This window comes from Narcine bancroftii, chromosome 5, assembly GCF_036971445.1.
Source record: "Narcine bancroftii isolate sNarBan1 chromosome 5, sNarBan1.hap1, whole genome shotgun sequence".
Classification (NCBI taxonomy): domain Eukaryota; kingdom Metazoa; phylum Chordata; class Chondrichthyes; order Torpediniformes; family Narcinidae; genus Narcine; species Narcine bancroftii.
In genome coordinates, this window is record NC_091473.1 from 141,586,174 (window position 1) to 141,602,643 (window position 16,470).

General features: G+C 37.4%; 1 protein-coding gene across 2 annotated transcripts in view; it reads left to right on the forward strand.

Annotated features, from left to right (window-relative positions):
* The window catches only part of dr1 (down-regulator of transcription 1), a 42,195-nt gene extending 26,315 nt beyond the window's left edge, over positions 1-15,880 (forward strand). For both annotated transcript variants that reach the window (XM_069939273.1, XM_069939274.1), the window contains 2 exons: positions 11,148-11,311; positions 14,908-15,880. In XM_069939273.1, the coding sequence (XP_069795374.1) occupies positions 11,148-11,311; positions 14,908-15,057 (314 nt within the window). In that variant the 3' untranslated portion in view covers positions 15,058-15,880. The remainder of the gene's footprint in view (positions 1-11,147; positions 11,312-14,907) is intronic.
* Positions 15,881-16,470: the final 590 nt, after the last annotated feature.

The window sequence follows — 16,470 nt, forward strand, 5'->3', positions numbered from 1 at the left end:
TGTAAATTTTAAAATAATTAAATTAGGATACAAAAGAAAAAGTGCACGTTGCATGATCTGATGAAACTAATTCTTGTCTGCTTTTGAATATTCTCAAGTTATGGAATGGAAGGTGATACGGGGTATATTCTACAGTTTAACTGCACCCCTCCCCTTCCAAAATAGCATGACTTATTTGCCAGCACTACCTGTTTTGGTGATTCTTAACAGATTTCCTGAAACTATCAATTGTATTATTGGGAGAGTTTTTGTGCAATATTTTACTGATATAAAATTCTGGCAGGACTGGATGGACGCAGATGGGATGTTTCCAATGGTGGGGGAGTCCAGAACCTGGGGCCATGGTTTGAGGATAATAGGCAAACCATTTAGGACCGAGATGAGGAGGAATTTCTTGACCCAGAGGGTGGTGAATCTGTGGAATTCATTGCCACAGAGGGCAGTCGAGGCAGGTTCATTAAATCTATTGAAGAGGGAATGAGATCTATTTCTTCAGTATAAGGGTATTAAAGGTTACGGAGAGAAGGCGGGGACGGGGTACTGAACTTTAAGATCAGCCATGATCTCGTTGAATGGCGGAGCAGGCTCGAAGGGTCGAATGACCTACTCCTGCTTCTATCTTCTATGTTTCTATATGATTAGGGTTCAAACTCCATCGTGTTTTAATCTTGATGTCATTAATCCTTTTGATCTGCTATCCTCTTTGCACTATTTTGTGCTGAGAATAAATGTCCCATTAATTTTTGCTCTATTTGAAATCAGCTTCTGTATTTGTTCGCAGCTCAATTGATAAATTCTTTTTTACACTTGTGTTAGCACTAGGTAAAGTAAGAAATACTTTTAGTTGTAGAAATCATTACTTTTTAAAGAAATTAAAGCTTGCTTTTTTTCTTTTTGCACTCTTGATCCATTAACGCAGCAGATTTTTTTTGTAGGTTATATCTTTATTTCACTTAGCCTCTTAACTTCATTCTTGGTCATTCATTATTGATGTACTTATTATTGACCATCGCCACTGGTCTGTTCTAGACTCCGATGGCGCGGCCTGGCGACACGCCATTCACCAGTCTGTCTCTTCCTTCAAGAACGCACGCAGAGCTGGTCATGAGGATAAAAGGAGATGGAGGAAGAACCATGACACAGCAGCACCAAACCCAAAACACCAAAGCCAGAACAGAATTTCCCTTGCAGCCTCTGCGGCTGGGCATGTCTGTCCCGCATTGGCATTGTCAGCCACCAGCGAGCCTGCAGCAGACATGGACAGCCCCCTTCCTACATCTTCATTTGTGAAGCCAAGCCATGATTTGTTATAACCTACTGTATTAGCATTGATACGTGCATTCATCACAATGATTGGCTTCAATTCTAGCACACGTTGCTTCATGAGTTGGCTTCAGTCTGAGAGCTTTAATTCAGTGTCAATCTAATTACTTAACATAAGTCCACATGGAATCATTTGCAACTAACTGTCTCCAACAAAATACTTACAGAATCCTTGTCCTCCCTTTCAAATCTCTCCATATTCTCAGCACCTGACTTTCAAAAATCTTGTCAACCTGCCATGCATACTTTATGCTGTTCTGATAAAAGCAGGGTAATTTTCTTTTGACCTTGAAGCAACACTACTTAATGCAGGCTAAGTAGCTAATTATTTAGTTATCACATTGGCCTGCGAATTAGTTGCTATGTTTTTCAACAACAAAAAATAACTGTAGAAGGCTTGGCATGTCCTGTGGGCATATAGAAATTTAAGTACTTTCTCTTTAGAGGTTAATCATTCAGACAATATTTTCCTTGCTGGTTTTTCCTCCCTTTCCCAATTTTTTTTACTTTCAGAGACTTTTAAAATCTCCCCATTTAGTGTCTTTTTTTAAATTTTCCATTTCACACTCCTTGTTTCATCTATCATTCTTTGACATGAGTCAACAGTCCATTTTTATAGAGCCTTTTAATTGAGGACTGTGAAACAAAATCTGCTGCCAGCCACGTGGAAATAATGGGAGTTAGGCCAATGGCCATAAAGAAGTAGAAGAGAGACTTGGGAAAAGGATTGAAATCAGAATCAAGTTTGTCATGAAATGTGTTGTTTTGTGCCGAACAAGGTGTAAAAATTACATAAATCCAAGATTTTAAAAAAAAATTAGTAGTGCAAAGAAGAGGAGATAGTGTCCAAGTTCATTGACTGTTCAGAAGTCTGATTTTGGAGGGGAGGAAGATGATGTTGTAACATTGAGTGTGTGTCTTCAGGCTTCTGTACCACCTTCCTGATGGTAGTACTGAGAAAAGGGAGTGAGTGACCTGTGTAATGAGGGTCCTTGGTGATAGATGCTGCTTTCTTGAGACACTACCTCTTAATGCCCATGATGGCACTGGCTGAGTTTACAACCCTCTGTTCCCCATTCGTACCTACATACCGAATTTTGATGCAACCAGTCAGAATGTTCTCCACAGTACACCTGCAGAAATTTTCAAGCCTTTGGTGACATACCAAATCTCTTCAAACTCCTCAAACAATATAGCTACAGGTGAGCCTTCTTCATAATTGCATTAATATGATAGTCTAAGGGTAGATCTTCAGAGATATTAACACCCAGGTATCTGGTTTCTTACTCTCTCCACTGCTGACCCATGGCTTGTATTCTCTTGGCTTCGCCTTCCTGAAGTCTACAATCATTTCTTTTGTTTTATTGAGATAGAGTGCAAGGTGGTTGTTGTGACATCACTCAACTAGCTGATATATCTCACTCCTGTTTCCTTCCTCATTGCTATCTGGGATTCTGCCAACAATCGTGGTATCTTCAGCAAACTTGTAGATGGCAATTAAGATGGCCATAGGTCTTACCTGGTGTTTCAATAAAGTTCTGGATAACCAGTCTTGAACATCATTAATCTAGCTTTCAGCTTGCTGCAAATCCTTTGCTTCATCCATGGGCTATTGGTTAGGGTACTCGAAATTTACTCAACTGTGGCATATTCATTAAAATCTGAGGATGAATCCATAAATATGGTCCAGTCCACTGAGTCAGGGCAGACCTGCAGATGCTTCTCTACCTCCCTCAACTATATCTTCACTGTCTTCACCACTGGTGCTGTAGTCTTCAGTCTCTACTTGTACGCAGAGTCTAGAAGTACAGGCAGTTGATCAGACTTGCATGGGATGGTACAGTAAGAGATCTTGATGGTGGTATAACAGTGGTCATGTATGTTGACTCCTCTGGTTGAACAGATGATATGCTGCTAGTAGTTTATAAGAGACTTCTTCAGGCTGGCCTGGTTGAAGTTCCCTACATGATCGAGAAGGCATCAGGGAGTGCTGTCTCACGGTTGTTGATTATAGTTCTCAGCTCCTCCAGTGCCAGCCTGGGGCAGAATGTACTCTGCAACCCAGTCATTTAAAGCACTAATATCAAATAGGCCCTTTCAAACTGTCATGTAAAATTAAGTTAACAGGGCAATTTTCCTGGTTAGTACCCCAGTTACACGGCAATTAGAAAGGGTCTGACCCGATCAACCCAATCTGAATCCAACCAAATCCCTGATGTACCTCCAGGTAGTCAGGAAATCCAGTTAAACTTACCTAGGTCACGTCCACAGTTGATTTGAAAACAAAAATGGCTGACCCGCACATTCCGGTAACATCAGTGCTTGCAGGTTGGTGATTTAATGGGTAGATCCCACTGCAATTTAAAAGGAGTTTCCAGCACCTTTGCTGCAGTAATTGCACCTGGGTCCCAGGAGTGCCGGATACCAGGGGTTTTACTGTATTGGGGCTGGTTCCACGTTACGTAGTGAAATAAACCCTTGCACCTTAAAGCAACTTAAGAAGCAGGTAAGTAAATTATTCAAACACAACTTCTAGAAATAAGAAGATTTGAGCAGAAGGTAGTGAAAAATGCAAAGTTTAATTTTTTTTTTGTTTTCTACATTTTTGTGATTGGTAAAGTACAAAGTTATTTTGTCACATTGACCTTGCATATTTTAAAAACGGTGCCCACCAAATACTTGAAGTTGAAGCTGCCGTTTAGAGCTGGTTTTCGGAGAGTACTATTTTACTGTGGCTAAAATATATTTTTTTAGTATTCTGTCCAACTCTATGCCCGTGTATCCACTTTAGAATTCTACAGCTTCTATTCTGGGTATGTGACTATAACAGTAATTATTTTACATGTTTCATTCTTTATGTTTAGATCTTGTTCCCACTTTTGTTTGGGTTTACAGCTTATTTCATCATTTACTTTCTCTTGTAGCTTGATGTACATGTTTGTTATAAATCTTTTAATTATCATTGTGTCTGTAATCACATATTCAAAGTTGCTTCCCAATTTGCTCTTTAAGTAGGTTTTCAGTTGGTGGTATGTAAACATTGTACCTACCGTGAATTATTCCATATTTGTCCCTCATTTGTTCAAAAGATAATAAATTATTTCCCAAAAAACAATTTTTATTCTTTTAATCCCTTTTCTCTCCCATTCTCTAAAGGAAAGGTTATCTATCTATTGTGAAAGGGATTAGTTGATTTTGCATCAATAATAATTTTGGTGGTTGGTAATTTTTTTTTTCCTTTCAACGTGAATCTTCTTCCAAATGTTGAACAGATGGTGCAGTACTGGTGAACTTTTATATTGCATCAGTTTTTCATCACACTTATAAAGTGTATGTTCTGGTTCCTTCTCCCCTATTTTATCTAGCTCTATCCTGGTCCAATCTGGTTTTTCCCATGTTTGATAAAAATCTGATAGATATCTTAATTGTGCTGGTCTATAATAATTCTTAAAGTTTGGTAGCTGCAAACCCCCTTGTTTGTACCATTCTGTTAATTTATCTAGCATTATCCTCGGTTTCCCCCCCTTTCCATAAGAATTTCCTTATTATTTAGCTCATTGAAGAATTTCTCTGTTAAGGGAATTGGTAATGATTGAAATAGGTATTGTATTCTTGGGAAGATATTCATTTTAATGCAATTTACCCTTCCTATCAGTGTTGGTGGTAAATCTTTCCAATGTTCTAAGTCATCTTGTAATTTCTTTGTTAATGGCTGTAATTTAATTTGTATAAATGTCCTAGATTATTATCTAGTCTAATACCTAGGTATCGGATTGCTTGTGTTTGCCATTTAAATGGTGATTCTTTCTTAAACTTTGTGAAATCCACATTATTCATTGGCATCGGTTCACTTTTATTTGCATTGATCTTCTACCCCGATATTTCTCCATATTCCTTCAATTTCTTATGTAATTCTTTTATTTATAATTCTGGTTCTGTTAAGTATACTATGATGTCATCTGCAAATAGACTGATTTTATATTCCTTCTCTTTTATTTTTATCCCTTTTATTTTATTTTCTGTTCTTATCAGTTCTGCAAATGGTTCTATTGCTAAAGTGAACAGTGAGGGAGATGGTGAACATCCCTGCCTAGCTGACCTGCTTAATTTAAATTGATTTGATATATATCCATTTACTGTCACCTTTGCCAATGGTCCCTTATATAATGCTTTAATCCAATTAATATATTTCTCCGGTAGGTTGAACCTCTGTTGTACTTTGAATAAATATTTCCATTCTACTCTGTCAAAGGCTTTCTCTGCATCTAAGGCAACTGCCACTGTTAGCATCTCGTTTCCTTTTACTGCATTGGATTAAGTTAATGAACTTACAGATATTGTCCATTGTTCGTCTTTTCTTAATAAATCCAGTTTGATCTAGTTTTACTATTTTTGGTACACAGTCGGCCAATCTGTTTGCTAATAGTTTAGCTATTATCTTATAATCTGTGTTAAGTAGAGATATTGGTCTATACTATGCTGGTGTTAGTGGATCTTTCCCCATCTTTGGTATTACTGTAATTATTGCTGTTTTGCATGAATCTGGCATGTTTTGTGTTTCTTCAATCTGGTTCATTACTTCCAGGAGATAGGAATTAATAACTCTTTAAATGTTTTATAGAATTCTATTGGGAGTCCATCCTCTTCAGGTGTTTTATTGTTCAGTAGCTTTTTTAATATATTCTATATTTCCTCTATTTCAAATGGTTTTATCAATTTGTTTTGCTCCTCTTGCAATTTCGGTAGTTCAATTTTAGCTAAAAACTCACCTATTTTGTCTTCTTTCCCTTCGTTTTCAATTCGGTATAATTATTAATAGAATTCCTTGACGTTTTCATTGATCTCTGTTGGGTTATATGTAATTTGTTTGTCTTTTTTTTAATTTTTTAAAAATTTTTCACACTATGAACCATACTAACCAAAATACACACAAACATTTCCCTCTTGAATACACAGTGTCATTTTCTCCCCTTTTCCCCCCTCCCTTCCCTCCCTCCTTAACCCCCTCCTCCCCACCCACTCGAAGTTCAACCTATATGATACGTTACATTAAATCCTATTAAACAATGTCGACACACAATGAAAATAAACAAGAAATTTGTGTCTTCTACTTTTACATACTGGGTCAGTTTATTTCGTTGTCTTCTCCTTCTGTCAATTTAGGCGGTGGAGGTCTGCGGTAGGACTTCTCTGTGTTCCATGTACGGATCCCAAATTTGTTCAAATACTGCGATGTTATTTCTTAAATTATATGTTATTTTTTCCAATGGAATACATTTATTAATTTCTATGTACCATTGCTGTATTCTCAGGCTATTTTCTAATTTCGAGGTTGACATAATACATTTTTTTGCTACAGCTAAGGCTATCATAATAAATCTTTTTTGTGCTCCATCCAAATCGAGTCCAAGTTCTTTACTTCTTGTATTACTTAGAAGAAAGATCTGTGGATTTTTTGGTATGTTGCTTGTCTTTTTTCCTTGATGCCAATACCGTTCTTTTAGCTTGTTCTGTTTTAGGCTGCCAAGCCAATATTTTGTGCATTTTTTCTCCTAGCTTGTAATACTTCTGCTTTATTTTCATTATGTTCTTCTCCACCTTATATGTTTGTAATGTTTCATATTTTATTTTTTTGTCTGCCAATTCTCTTCTTTTTGTTGTATCTTCCCTTGTTGCTTGTTCTTTTTCTGTACATACTATTTCCCTTTCCAGCTGTTCTATTTCCCGATTGTAGTCCTTCTTCATCTTAGTTACATAACTTATTATCTGCCCTCTGATCGGATTCATTGCATCCCATAATATAAATTTGTCTTTCACTGATTCTGTATTTATTTCAAAGTACATTTTAATTTTGTGCTCAATAAATTCTCTTTAAGTCCTGTCTTTTAGGTAGCATGGAGTTTAATCTCCATCTAGGTGGGATGTCCTCCAGCTCTATTGCTAATAACAGGGGTGAGTGATCAGATAATAATCTAGCTTTATATTCCGTTTTCCTAACTCTCCCTTGGATGTGGGCTGACAACAGAAACAGGTCAATCCTTGAGTATTTTTTATGTCTACTCGAATAATATGAGTATTCTTTCTCCTTTGGGTGTTGTCTCCTCCATATATCCATACGTTTCATTTCCTGCATTGATTTAACCATAAATTTGGCTACTTTGTTCTTTTTGCTAGTCTTTTGTCCAGTTTTATCCATCTTTGAATCCAAATTAAGGTTAAAGACCCCCCCTATTCCCCTGCGTATCTACAATCTTCAAAAAAATATCTTGCATAAACTTTTGATTCTCTTCATTAGGTGCATATATATTGACCAAATTCCAGAGTTCTGAATATATCTGACATTTTATCATTACATACCTCCCTGCTGGATCTATTATTTCCTCCTCTATTTTGATTGGTACATTTTTATTGATTAATATAGCTACACCTCTGGTTCTTGAATTATATGATGCTGCTGTTACATGTCCTATCCAATCTCTCTTTAATTTGTTGTGTTCCACTTCACTTAGATGCGTTTCCTGCATGAATGCTATATCTATTTTTTTATTTTTTCAGTAAATTTAATAGCCTCTTCCTTTTGATTTGGTTATGTATTCCGTTAATATTTTTAGTCATATAGTTCAACATGGCCATATCATACCCTGTTTACACTTCATTTCCGCTTCTTCACCACCAGCTTTCCCCTTTTCCCCATTTCCATTTCTCAGTTTTCTTTTTTTGAACGCACTGTATGACACTTCTAAAACATAAAATATTTCAACCATTCCCACATCTAAAATTCCCTTAATCCCAAGTATTCTCCATTTGGACTGTGGCCGTTCGCAAGTGTCAGCTGATTTCGCAGTGACTGTTATCCTCTCCCACCCAACCCCCTCCAGAAAAGACTTTTATCTTCACATATAACAAAGCTCACCCTCTTCCCCCCCCCCCTTACTTCCTTTCTTCCCTTTTCTTTCCATTCTTTAGTTCTTACTTGTACATTATTTTTACATCTTTATATGTAGTTTGTCGTCATTCTTTGTTCTTGTTACATCTCCATCTCTCAGTCTGTTTTGCTGCCCTGGGATAACTATTTTAAGCACCGCTGGATATCTTAACATAAATTTATAGCCTTTCTTTCATAGGATTGATTTTGCTGCGTTAAACTCCTTCCTCTTCTTTTGGAGCTCAAAACTTTTGTCTGGGTAGAAAAAAAAATTTTGACCTTTGTATTCCAGGGCTGGTCTTCTCTAATTTTATTCATTGCCTTCTCCAATATATTTTCTCTTGTCATGTATCTCAGGAATTTTACTAAAATGGATCTTTTTTGTTGTGACTATGGTTTCGGGGCTAATGTGCTTTGTGCCCTTTCTATTTCCATTCCTTCCTGTATTTCTGGCATTCTTAGGACCCTGGGGATCCATTCTTTTATAAATTCTTTCATATATTTGCCTTCTTCATCTTCATTAAGGCCCACTATCTTTATATTGTTTCACCTACTATAGTTTTCCATTATATCCATCTTCTGAGCTAACAACTCCTTTGTTTCTTTAACTTTTTGTCACTTTCTTCCAATTTTCTTTAAGTCGTTCACTTCCATGTCTACTGCCATTACACGTTCTTCCATATTTTCTAATCTTTTCCCTACATCTGTTATGACTAGCTCTATTCTACTCACTTTTTCTTCTGTAGTTTTCATTTTTCTTTTCAGTTCACTAAATTCTAGTGCCAGCCATTCTTTTAATGCTTTCATTTGTTCTTGAAATTTTTTTTAATCTATGTACTGTCCATTCATTTTACCTCCTATTCCTCTGTGCAGAGCTTGGTGTTCTCCTTCTTCTTCTGTGTCTGCTCTTGGGTTTGTATCTTCTATTTCTCTTCCTTGTATCTGTGTCTCTTCTGACTTTCTTGTTGAGCTGCTTGTCTCAGTTTGTTGGGTATTTTTTTTCCATGGGTTCTTAATGTTGATCATCTTCTGGGCTGGTTATCTGTTGGGCCCCCTACTTCTGTTTTTCTTTCCCGTTGCTTTCTTTTTCTTCCAGCTGGGAGCCCTGCTGTCGGGCATCTCTCAGCACGATGTTCTAGGTGTTCTCCTTGTGTGCAGTTGCTCACCCCTGTTTGGCTCCGTGAGACATTTTTGCAGTCCTGCGGTCAGTGGGTCGCGACCCTGCGGGGGACTCCACTAACCTCGAAGAGTGGGCTCTGCTTTCCACGGCGGGTCCATGCTTTTTCTTGCAAGTAAGGCCTTCACCTTTCTTTTCTGGCATCTTTCCTTTTTTTTCCTGTTGTTTTTGGGTTTTTTTTCTTAGGTGCCATTTTCTCCACACCTTTATCTTTTATTTGTTGTGATTTGTGTGTCTGGGGCTTTGCTTTTTCTTAACTTTTTTCCTTTTTTTCTGGAGAGGGTTGGTATTCTCCTACCGGCCACTACTTTATCACGTGACTCCTCTCCAGGAGGTGACATTCTTAAATGTGCCCTTAAGTTAGTACAATTATTTTTCATTGAGTGCATTGTAGCAGATTTCAAAAGGGACGTTATCTGAAGGCTGCACCTGCCAATTGGAGTCAGGTGACTCAAGCAGTTGGATTTGAAAAGCTCACGTCAGCATGAAGCTGATTGGGCAATAGAGATCAAGTGATCTAGGAAACTTTGACACAGTCATATTAATTCACTTCAAGCCAGAAATCTAGGGAGATGGTACTATTGACTGGAGTTCCACATGATACATGCAGCAGTAAGTAGGAAATTTACAACTAATTATTTTTTTGTACAACATTGGGTATTGGTTAAGACCTGGAGCCTCATAGTTGATTTGCTTTATTTTATGTTTGTGTTGTTAATTGAATCACTCATCTATTGAACTGCCTCCAGTTTTGCTCATTTTGAGAACTTGAGGATTTGAACCTGGTGTGTATGGCTTGCTATCAAAACCAATGGACCCTATTCACTCAAATCGTGCACTTTCTTGTGGAGGTGTAGCTAATGAATCCTCCGATCCCATAACATTGGAATCTTCAATTTATTTGGATAAATGCTACCACATTGTTAATAGAGTTGTAATTTATTCACCAATGAACCGTCATCTTAGAATGGTCCACTGTAAATCTGTGTCCAGGAGCAAATCAGTAAAAAATTACACTAAAATCTGATCTTATTGGAATATGAGAGTTAAAGATCAACATGAACCAAGAGCTGTACAATCTGCGTGTTGAAGAACCAGTTTTGATCAAATATTGGAAGGCAATTTCTACCTGTAATGATGTCATCCATAAGTAGCATTCCATTGAAGTTCATTACATTCTTGAACTTATTAGGTTTGCAGCAGATGTTATTTTAATCTGATGATGGTTTCTATAAGTGTAATTTTTGTGAAATGCTGAAATTCTTCTCATATGTTTCATGTTGCATTTTAATTCTATTGCCGTGGCATTTTTTTTGCAATTAAGTCTAGGAGAAAGAAGCAATGTTTTATTGCTTGAAATGTAAAGGAAATTTTTGATCTAGAAGAGTTTGCATCACCATTTTGTAAGTCTGTTTTGGAAATTGTATTGGAATAGCCAGACACCTTTTTTTTAAAAAAAAAGTATGTATATGGGCAAAATTTCAAAACAATCCAAATTTATGCATGTTGGGTCTGACAAAAATGTTCTCCAGTACTTGAGAGACAACTACAGTTATGCAAATACACAGGGTGAGAAACAAGGTTCAGGGGTTCAACTTTGTCTGATATAGATACTTTCTCATTGCTGTATTTCCTGTTAGCTATTGTCTTGCAATTTAATTGGAAGGAAATTTTTTATGCAGCATGCACAAATGCTAATATAATTTTATGACTTTTTTTTAGCCCTGGAAAGTCTTGGCTTTTGCTCGTATATTAGTGAAGTAAAGGAAGTCTTGCAAGAGTGCAAAACAGTAGCACTAAAGAGGAGAAAAGCAAGCTCAAGACTAGAGAACCTCGGCATACCAGAAGAAGAACTATTGAGGCAGCAACAGGAGCTATTTGCAAAAGTAAGTAACGTGTTGATGTTCAAACCATTATACAGGTGTTGTCATTCTTGGCATTATTACTATATTACCGTTTGAAATTGAGTACTCAAATTTTTATTGTGAAATATTGGTAAAGATATAAATTGGTTATATAAAATAGTAAGGGTCCTTCGGTCCATGATGATGTGTTGATCTACAGGTATGTAAACCTACTCCACAACAATCTAATCTTAAGATTCTTTTGAATGTCCCTTTTGTATCAGCCTCTTCCACCACCTTTGTCAATGCATTCCAAGAACCCACCACTCTCTGTGTATTTATTTATTTTAAAAAACTGACATCTCCCCAAAACTTTCCTCCACTCAGCTTAAACAGATGCCTTCTGGTATCTTCCATTTTCCCTCTTGGAAAAAAGATGCTGGCTGTCCACCCCATCTGACAATCTTGTGTGCCTTTAAGTCACCTCTCATCCTTTTGTCACTCCAAAGAGAAAAGCCTGAGCTAAGTTGACCTTGTTTTGCAAGACATGTTCTCTAATGCAGACAATATCTGCATCCTCTCTAAAACTTTTACATCCTTCCTTTAAAGAGGTGACCAGAACTAAACATAGCACTCCAAGTGTGGTCTAGCCAGAGTTCTCTCGAACTGCAACATTAACTCACAGCTCTTGAACACTATTTCCGCAGCTAATGAAGGCCAGCACATCATGTGGTTTCTTAACCACCCTAGGTTGCATGGCAACCCTGAGGAATCTATGGACTTGGACTCCAAGATCTTTTTGTTCCTCCATGCTGTTAAGAATCTTGGCATTAACCACTTACTCTGCCTTCAAGTTCGACCTTCCAAAGTGCATTACTATATTTACTGGATATATTGTGGATTGAATTCCATCTGCCACTTCTCCGCTCAACTCTGTGTCTTGTAATCTACGTCAGCCTTCTGGACTATCTACACCTCCGATCTTCTTGCGATGGCAAATTTACTTACCCACCCCTCTACTTCTTTTTCCAAGTCATTTATAAAAATCACAGGGCAGGGGTCCCAGAGCATATCCCTGTGGAGCACTGACCTCCTAGCAGAATATGTTCCATCTACTCGCATCCTCTGCCATCTGCAGGTAAGCTAATCCTGAATCCATTGAGCCAAAGTTCCATGGATCCCATGCCTCATGACATTCTGAATGAGCCTACCATGTCCAATGGTTTATTAAAATCCATACACACCGCATCTACCATCTTAGATTTATCAATTTCTTTTGTCACCTCCTGGAAAAATTAGGCTCATGTGCCACAACCTACCCCAGAGAAGACTTTGCTTCACTAAATGCTGGTAAATCCTGTCCCTAAGAATCTTCTCAAGTAGTTTGCAAGACTCATTGGTCTATAATTCCCAGGATTCTCCCTATTACCATGGATCCTTTTTTCATTTTGTCTTTGTGGGAATTTTTAATTTTGCACATTTCTTTTGACACTAAACTTATAATCTGGTTCTTATCAGTAATATTTCTCTTTGTTGTACGGCCACGGACTGCCTATAACAAACTCACAGATTGCTAGTGGTCCATGGTCCACAGGTTGAAAAATTCTGTTCTGGGCATTGGATCGAGTGCTTGATTAAAAACAACAAATTGACAAAAGTTGAGCTTCGCATTGTAATACTCTTGCTAAAAGATCCCATTTTCTCACCACAATGTGAAAAGACTGACTGTATTAGGGAGAATATCATCAAACTTTTACCATGTGCAAAGAAAAACTCTGACAGGAGAGCTGAGAAGTTCTACAATCTAGAAAAAAAGGGGGAAACAAATTTGCAGTGTACACAATTAAGTCAACTCACAGGATTTTGCTGAAGAGGATGGCCAAAATTTAGAATTCTTTTTATTAAAATAAATTGAAATCATAAAAAGACAAAATCAGAACCATGACTGGGAGCGCCCAAGGAACAAACAAGGTGAAATTACATTCTCATTCTTCACTATCACATGTTTTCACTGGTGCATTCAAGCATATAGAACTTTCTCAAATTTTTAGCCTGTACTTTTGGAATCTCAGTGTGCCAGGTCTTTTTCCACACCTATTGGTATTCTGTTTAAATCAATTTGCAATTTTTATTTTGATATGTATAGCCAGCGTCTGGCATAACAGATGCATGGGCCTATGTTGTGATAATTTTGTGAAACATCAGAACTGTTTTTAATTAGTCATAGGGAAAACCTTCAGTTATCTTGTCCTCCTTAAAATCAAGGAATACTCCTGGAGTTGCTTCATCCTACGAGTGAATCACTAGTGTAGTTATTAACATTGTAAACATGAAAAGTACATCAAAAATTAAATCACTCAACTAGTAATCCAGAAGTCAGATTGATAATTAGCTCAACAACTACTCTGTCATAAATATTTGCTTCCTAATTTTAAACAAAAATATACTGGGGATGCTTTAAGTGGTTTTCAATTTTGCTGTTCTCTCTTCCTTATAGCCAGAGTTCTGAATCAGTGATTTGGTCGTTTAAGTACAAGTACATAGGTCCCCAATGTACACCTGAGTTCTGTTCCAACCAACCAATTGGATCTCGAAATGGGTGCTAGTCACTCCAGGCTGACACAGTCTTAGACTGGAGCTGCACACGTTGTCCACAGCCCAGCACTGGAAAGACCCGTTATTCACCATCAACACCTGGCCATCGTTCACCTCCCCCTCTTTGAACTCCGGGTCCGCCACCATCTTCGTGTTCTGAAAATAGAACACGTTCGGTGGCAGCGGAGTCTCGGCCTCCTCCCAGCCCGTGGCCGCTGCCGTGTTGATCCGTCAAAATAAACAGCCCCATGATCCTTGTGACCTGATGCATCATTTTTATATTTACATCTTTTTCTTTATTTTTTAAATTTATAGTTTTTTGGTTGTATGTACGGATGGTCATAAGTCACATAGATCGTTAGGTTGGAAGTAGGGGACCACCTGCCATTAAAATTCTAGAATTTAAAATCGCAGTTTCAGTAAAGGTAACTATGAAATTGGTAGATTTTTAAAAATAAAATCTTGCTGGTTCACTGGTGTTTTAAGGAAATTTGTAAACTTTATGGTTTTTCTACAAGCCATGATGCAGGGTAACATCCTAAAAGTTGGGTAATAGATTAACTTGATTAATTTGGTCAGCATGGACCAAATGGCCTTCTATACCAACTCTTCTTGGACGCAGATCATATTGGGGGAGGTTTCTGAAAGTAAAGCTCCAATATTTTAGTGTCTGTAAACATTCAAGCTCTTAAGTTTGCAGGAAACGTTTCTTTAAATTATTCTGGATTTTTACCGTGCCGTTTCCATTGACAATGAAATGTAATTTAAAGCAAAATCGAAGAGTAAATGATATCTTGGTGTTTGCAAACATTGCCATGATATTTATAAGCATGTTTTATAATTGTAGTTTCTTAGCTCTTGGTTCAGGTGCTTCCCAATTTATCCTTGTATTCTTGTTCCCATTGTTCATTGAAATCTGATCAGCTAGATAATTGAGGGATTATTGTGTTGCCCTTCTGTTAGTATGACCTTCAGAATCATTTGGCAGATTACCAGGTTTCCATGGAAAGTATTTACAGATGCCCTCTTTCTTCTTATTGCAGGCCAGACAGCAGCAGGCAGAATTAGCCCAGCAGGAGTGGTTACAGATGCAGCAAGCTGCCCAGCAAGCACAGATAGCAACATCAGCCACATCCAATCCACTTAATAAAGCAGGATCTTCACAAGATGAAGAGGAAGAGGATGATGTTTAAACTTAACCAGCAACTTTACTTTTACACAGATGTCCTTTTACCGCACATTAACAAGTGACCTGGCCAGTCTGCAACTTTCAGCTTCATTCACAACCTTGCAGAGGGTCATGAGTTTTCATGTGTAACAACCAATTACTTTTTATTTGTGGAAGTGCCCAGGATTGGAATGTTGAGAATACTATTATTAGTTACACATCAGGCAACAAGTGTTGGGAGCATCAAATCAAATCAATGCAGTACTGTTTCTTGCAGCTTTCTGAAAATCAGTATTGTTAATACTTGTGAATCTGAATTAATGCTTCAGTTTGTGTAACCAGTTGCTCCCCTACTGTTTAACACACACTGAAAGCAAATTTATTGTGGCTTATTTAAGTTTGCAATTGAAATGTTTTTTAACGTGCGACTTGTAACTGGGGTGAAACTGACTTTTTTTTAAAAAAAAAACCAGTTAACCTGCCCTTGGTTCATTTTTTTAAAATGAGTTTGAGTTCACAGAATTTTAAAGAGTAACATTATATTATCTTTGATAAGACCATCAAATCTATAGTAGACTTTTTAGTCTTAATTTTATGCCGCATATGTCCTTTGGTTAGATTTACCTCCTAGGTGTAATGTAAGCTCTATTTCCGGAAGGGTTGGAAAAGAAACAAAACACATTTTTGGCAGCATTTGCAGTAGCAAAGAGTGAATTCGGCTTTGGGAAGATTGACAAATGAAGTGGGCTCTTCGGGGGATGCACGTTGACTGCTGCTCAAATGTTTTAACTGTTTTGTACTGTGTAACGCTTCGTGTTCTTAAAGAAATAAAACTGTCTTGATTTTGAGTCCTTGCTACATTTCACCTTGCTACATCTGGGGAAGGTTTCCATTGTGGAGTGTATGTTTAGCAAAAAATCTGCATTGCAAGGTTGATATAAACTCTTTCATGGTGCTTATTCTTCTTACATTTTTCATGTGCTCTTTCTCTTCGCAATAAAAACAGGTTTTTATTAAAAAATGTTAAATATTTTGTGTTTACTTTATCTATTTCAAAACTCTTGTTGCTATTGAGAGTTAGAGCCTTCCGACAATTGTCCAATTTCCTTTCGGAACTGTTAATAGAATGTAGTTTATTACAGCAAAAGGTCCTTCAGCCCATGATGTGCCAACCTATGATTTAGATAAGGTGGGGGTCCGCTACTAGCTTCGCTAAGGCATCTTTGAATATACAGAACGGGGTAATGTTTCCTGACTTTTTTCTGAGTTGAATTGGGAAACAGATTTGTGTGCTGTCATGGCAGTTACGTTGGTACATTCATTAGTAGAATTGTAGTTTAAGAGGCCATTCAATCAATGAGAGCTAAACCCAGTTGTCCGACAGGAGCTAATCCAGATGCGTTGAGGAATGATTTGAGAAAAATCTAGTTGGATTTGA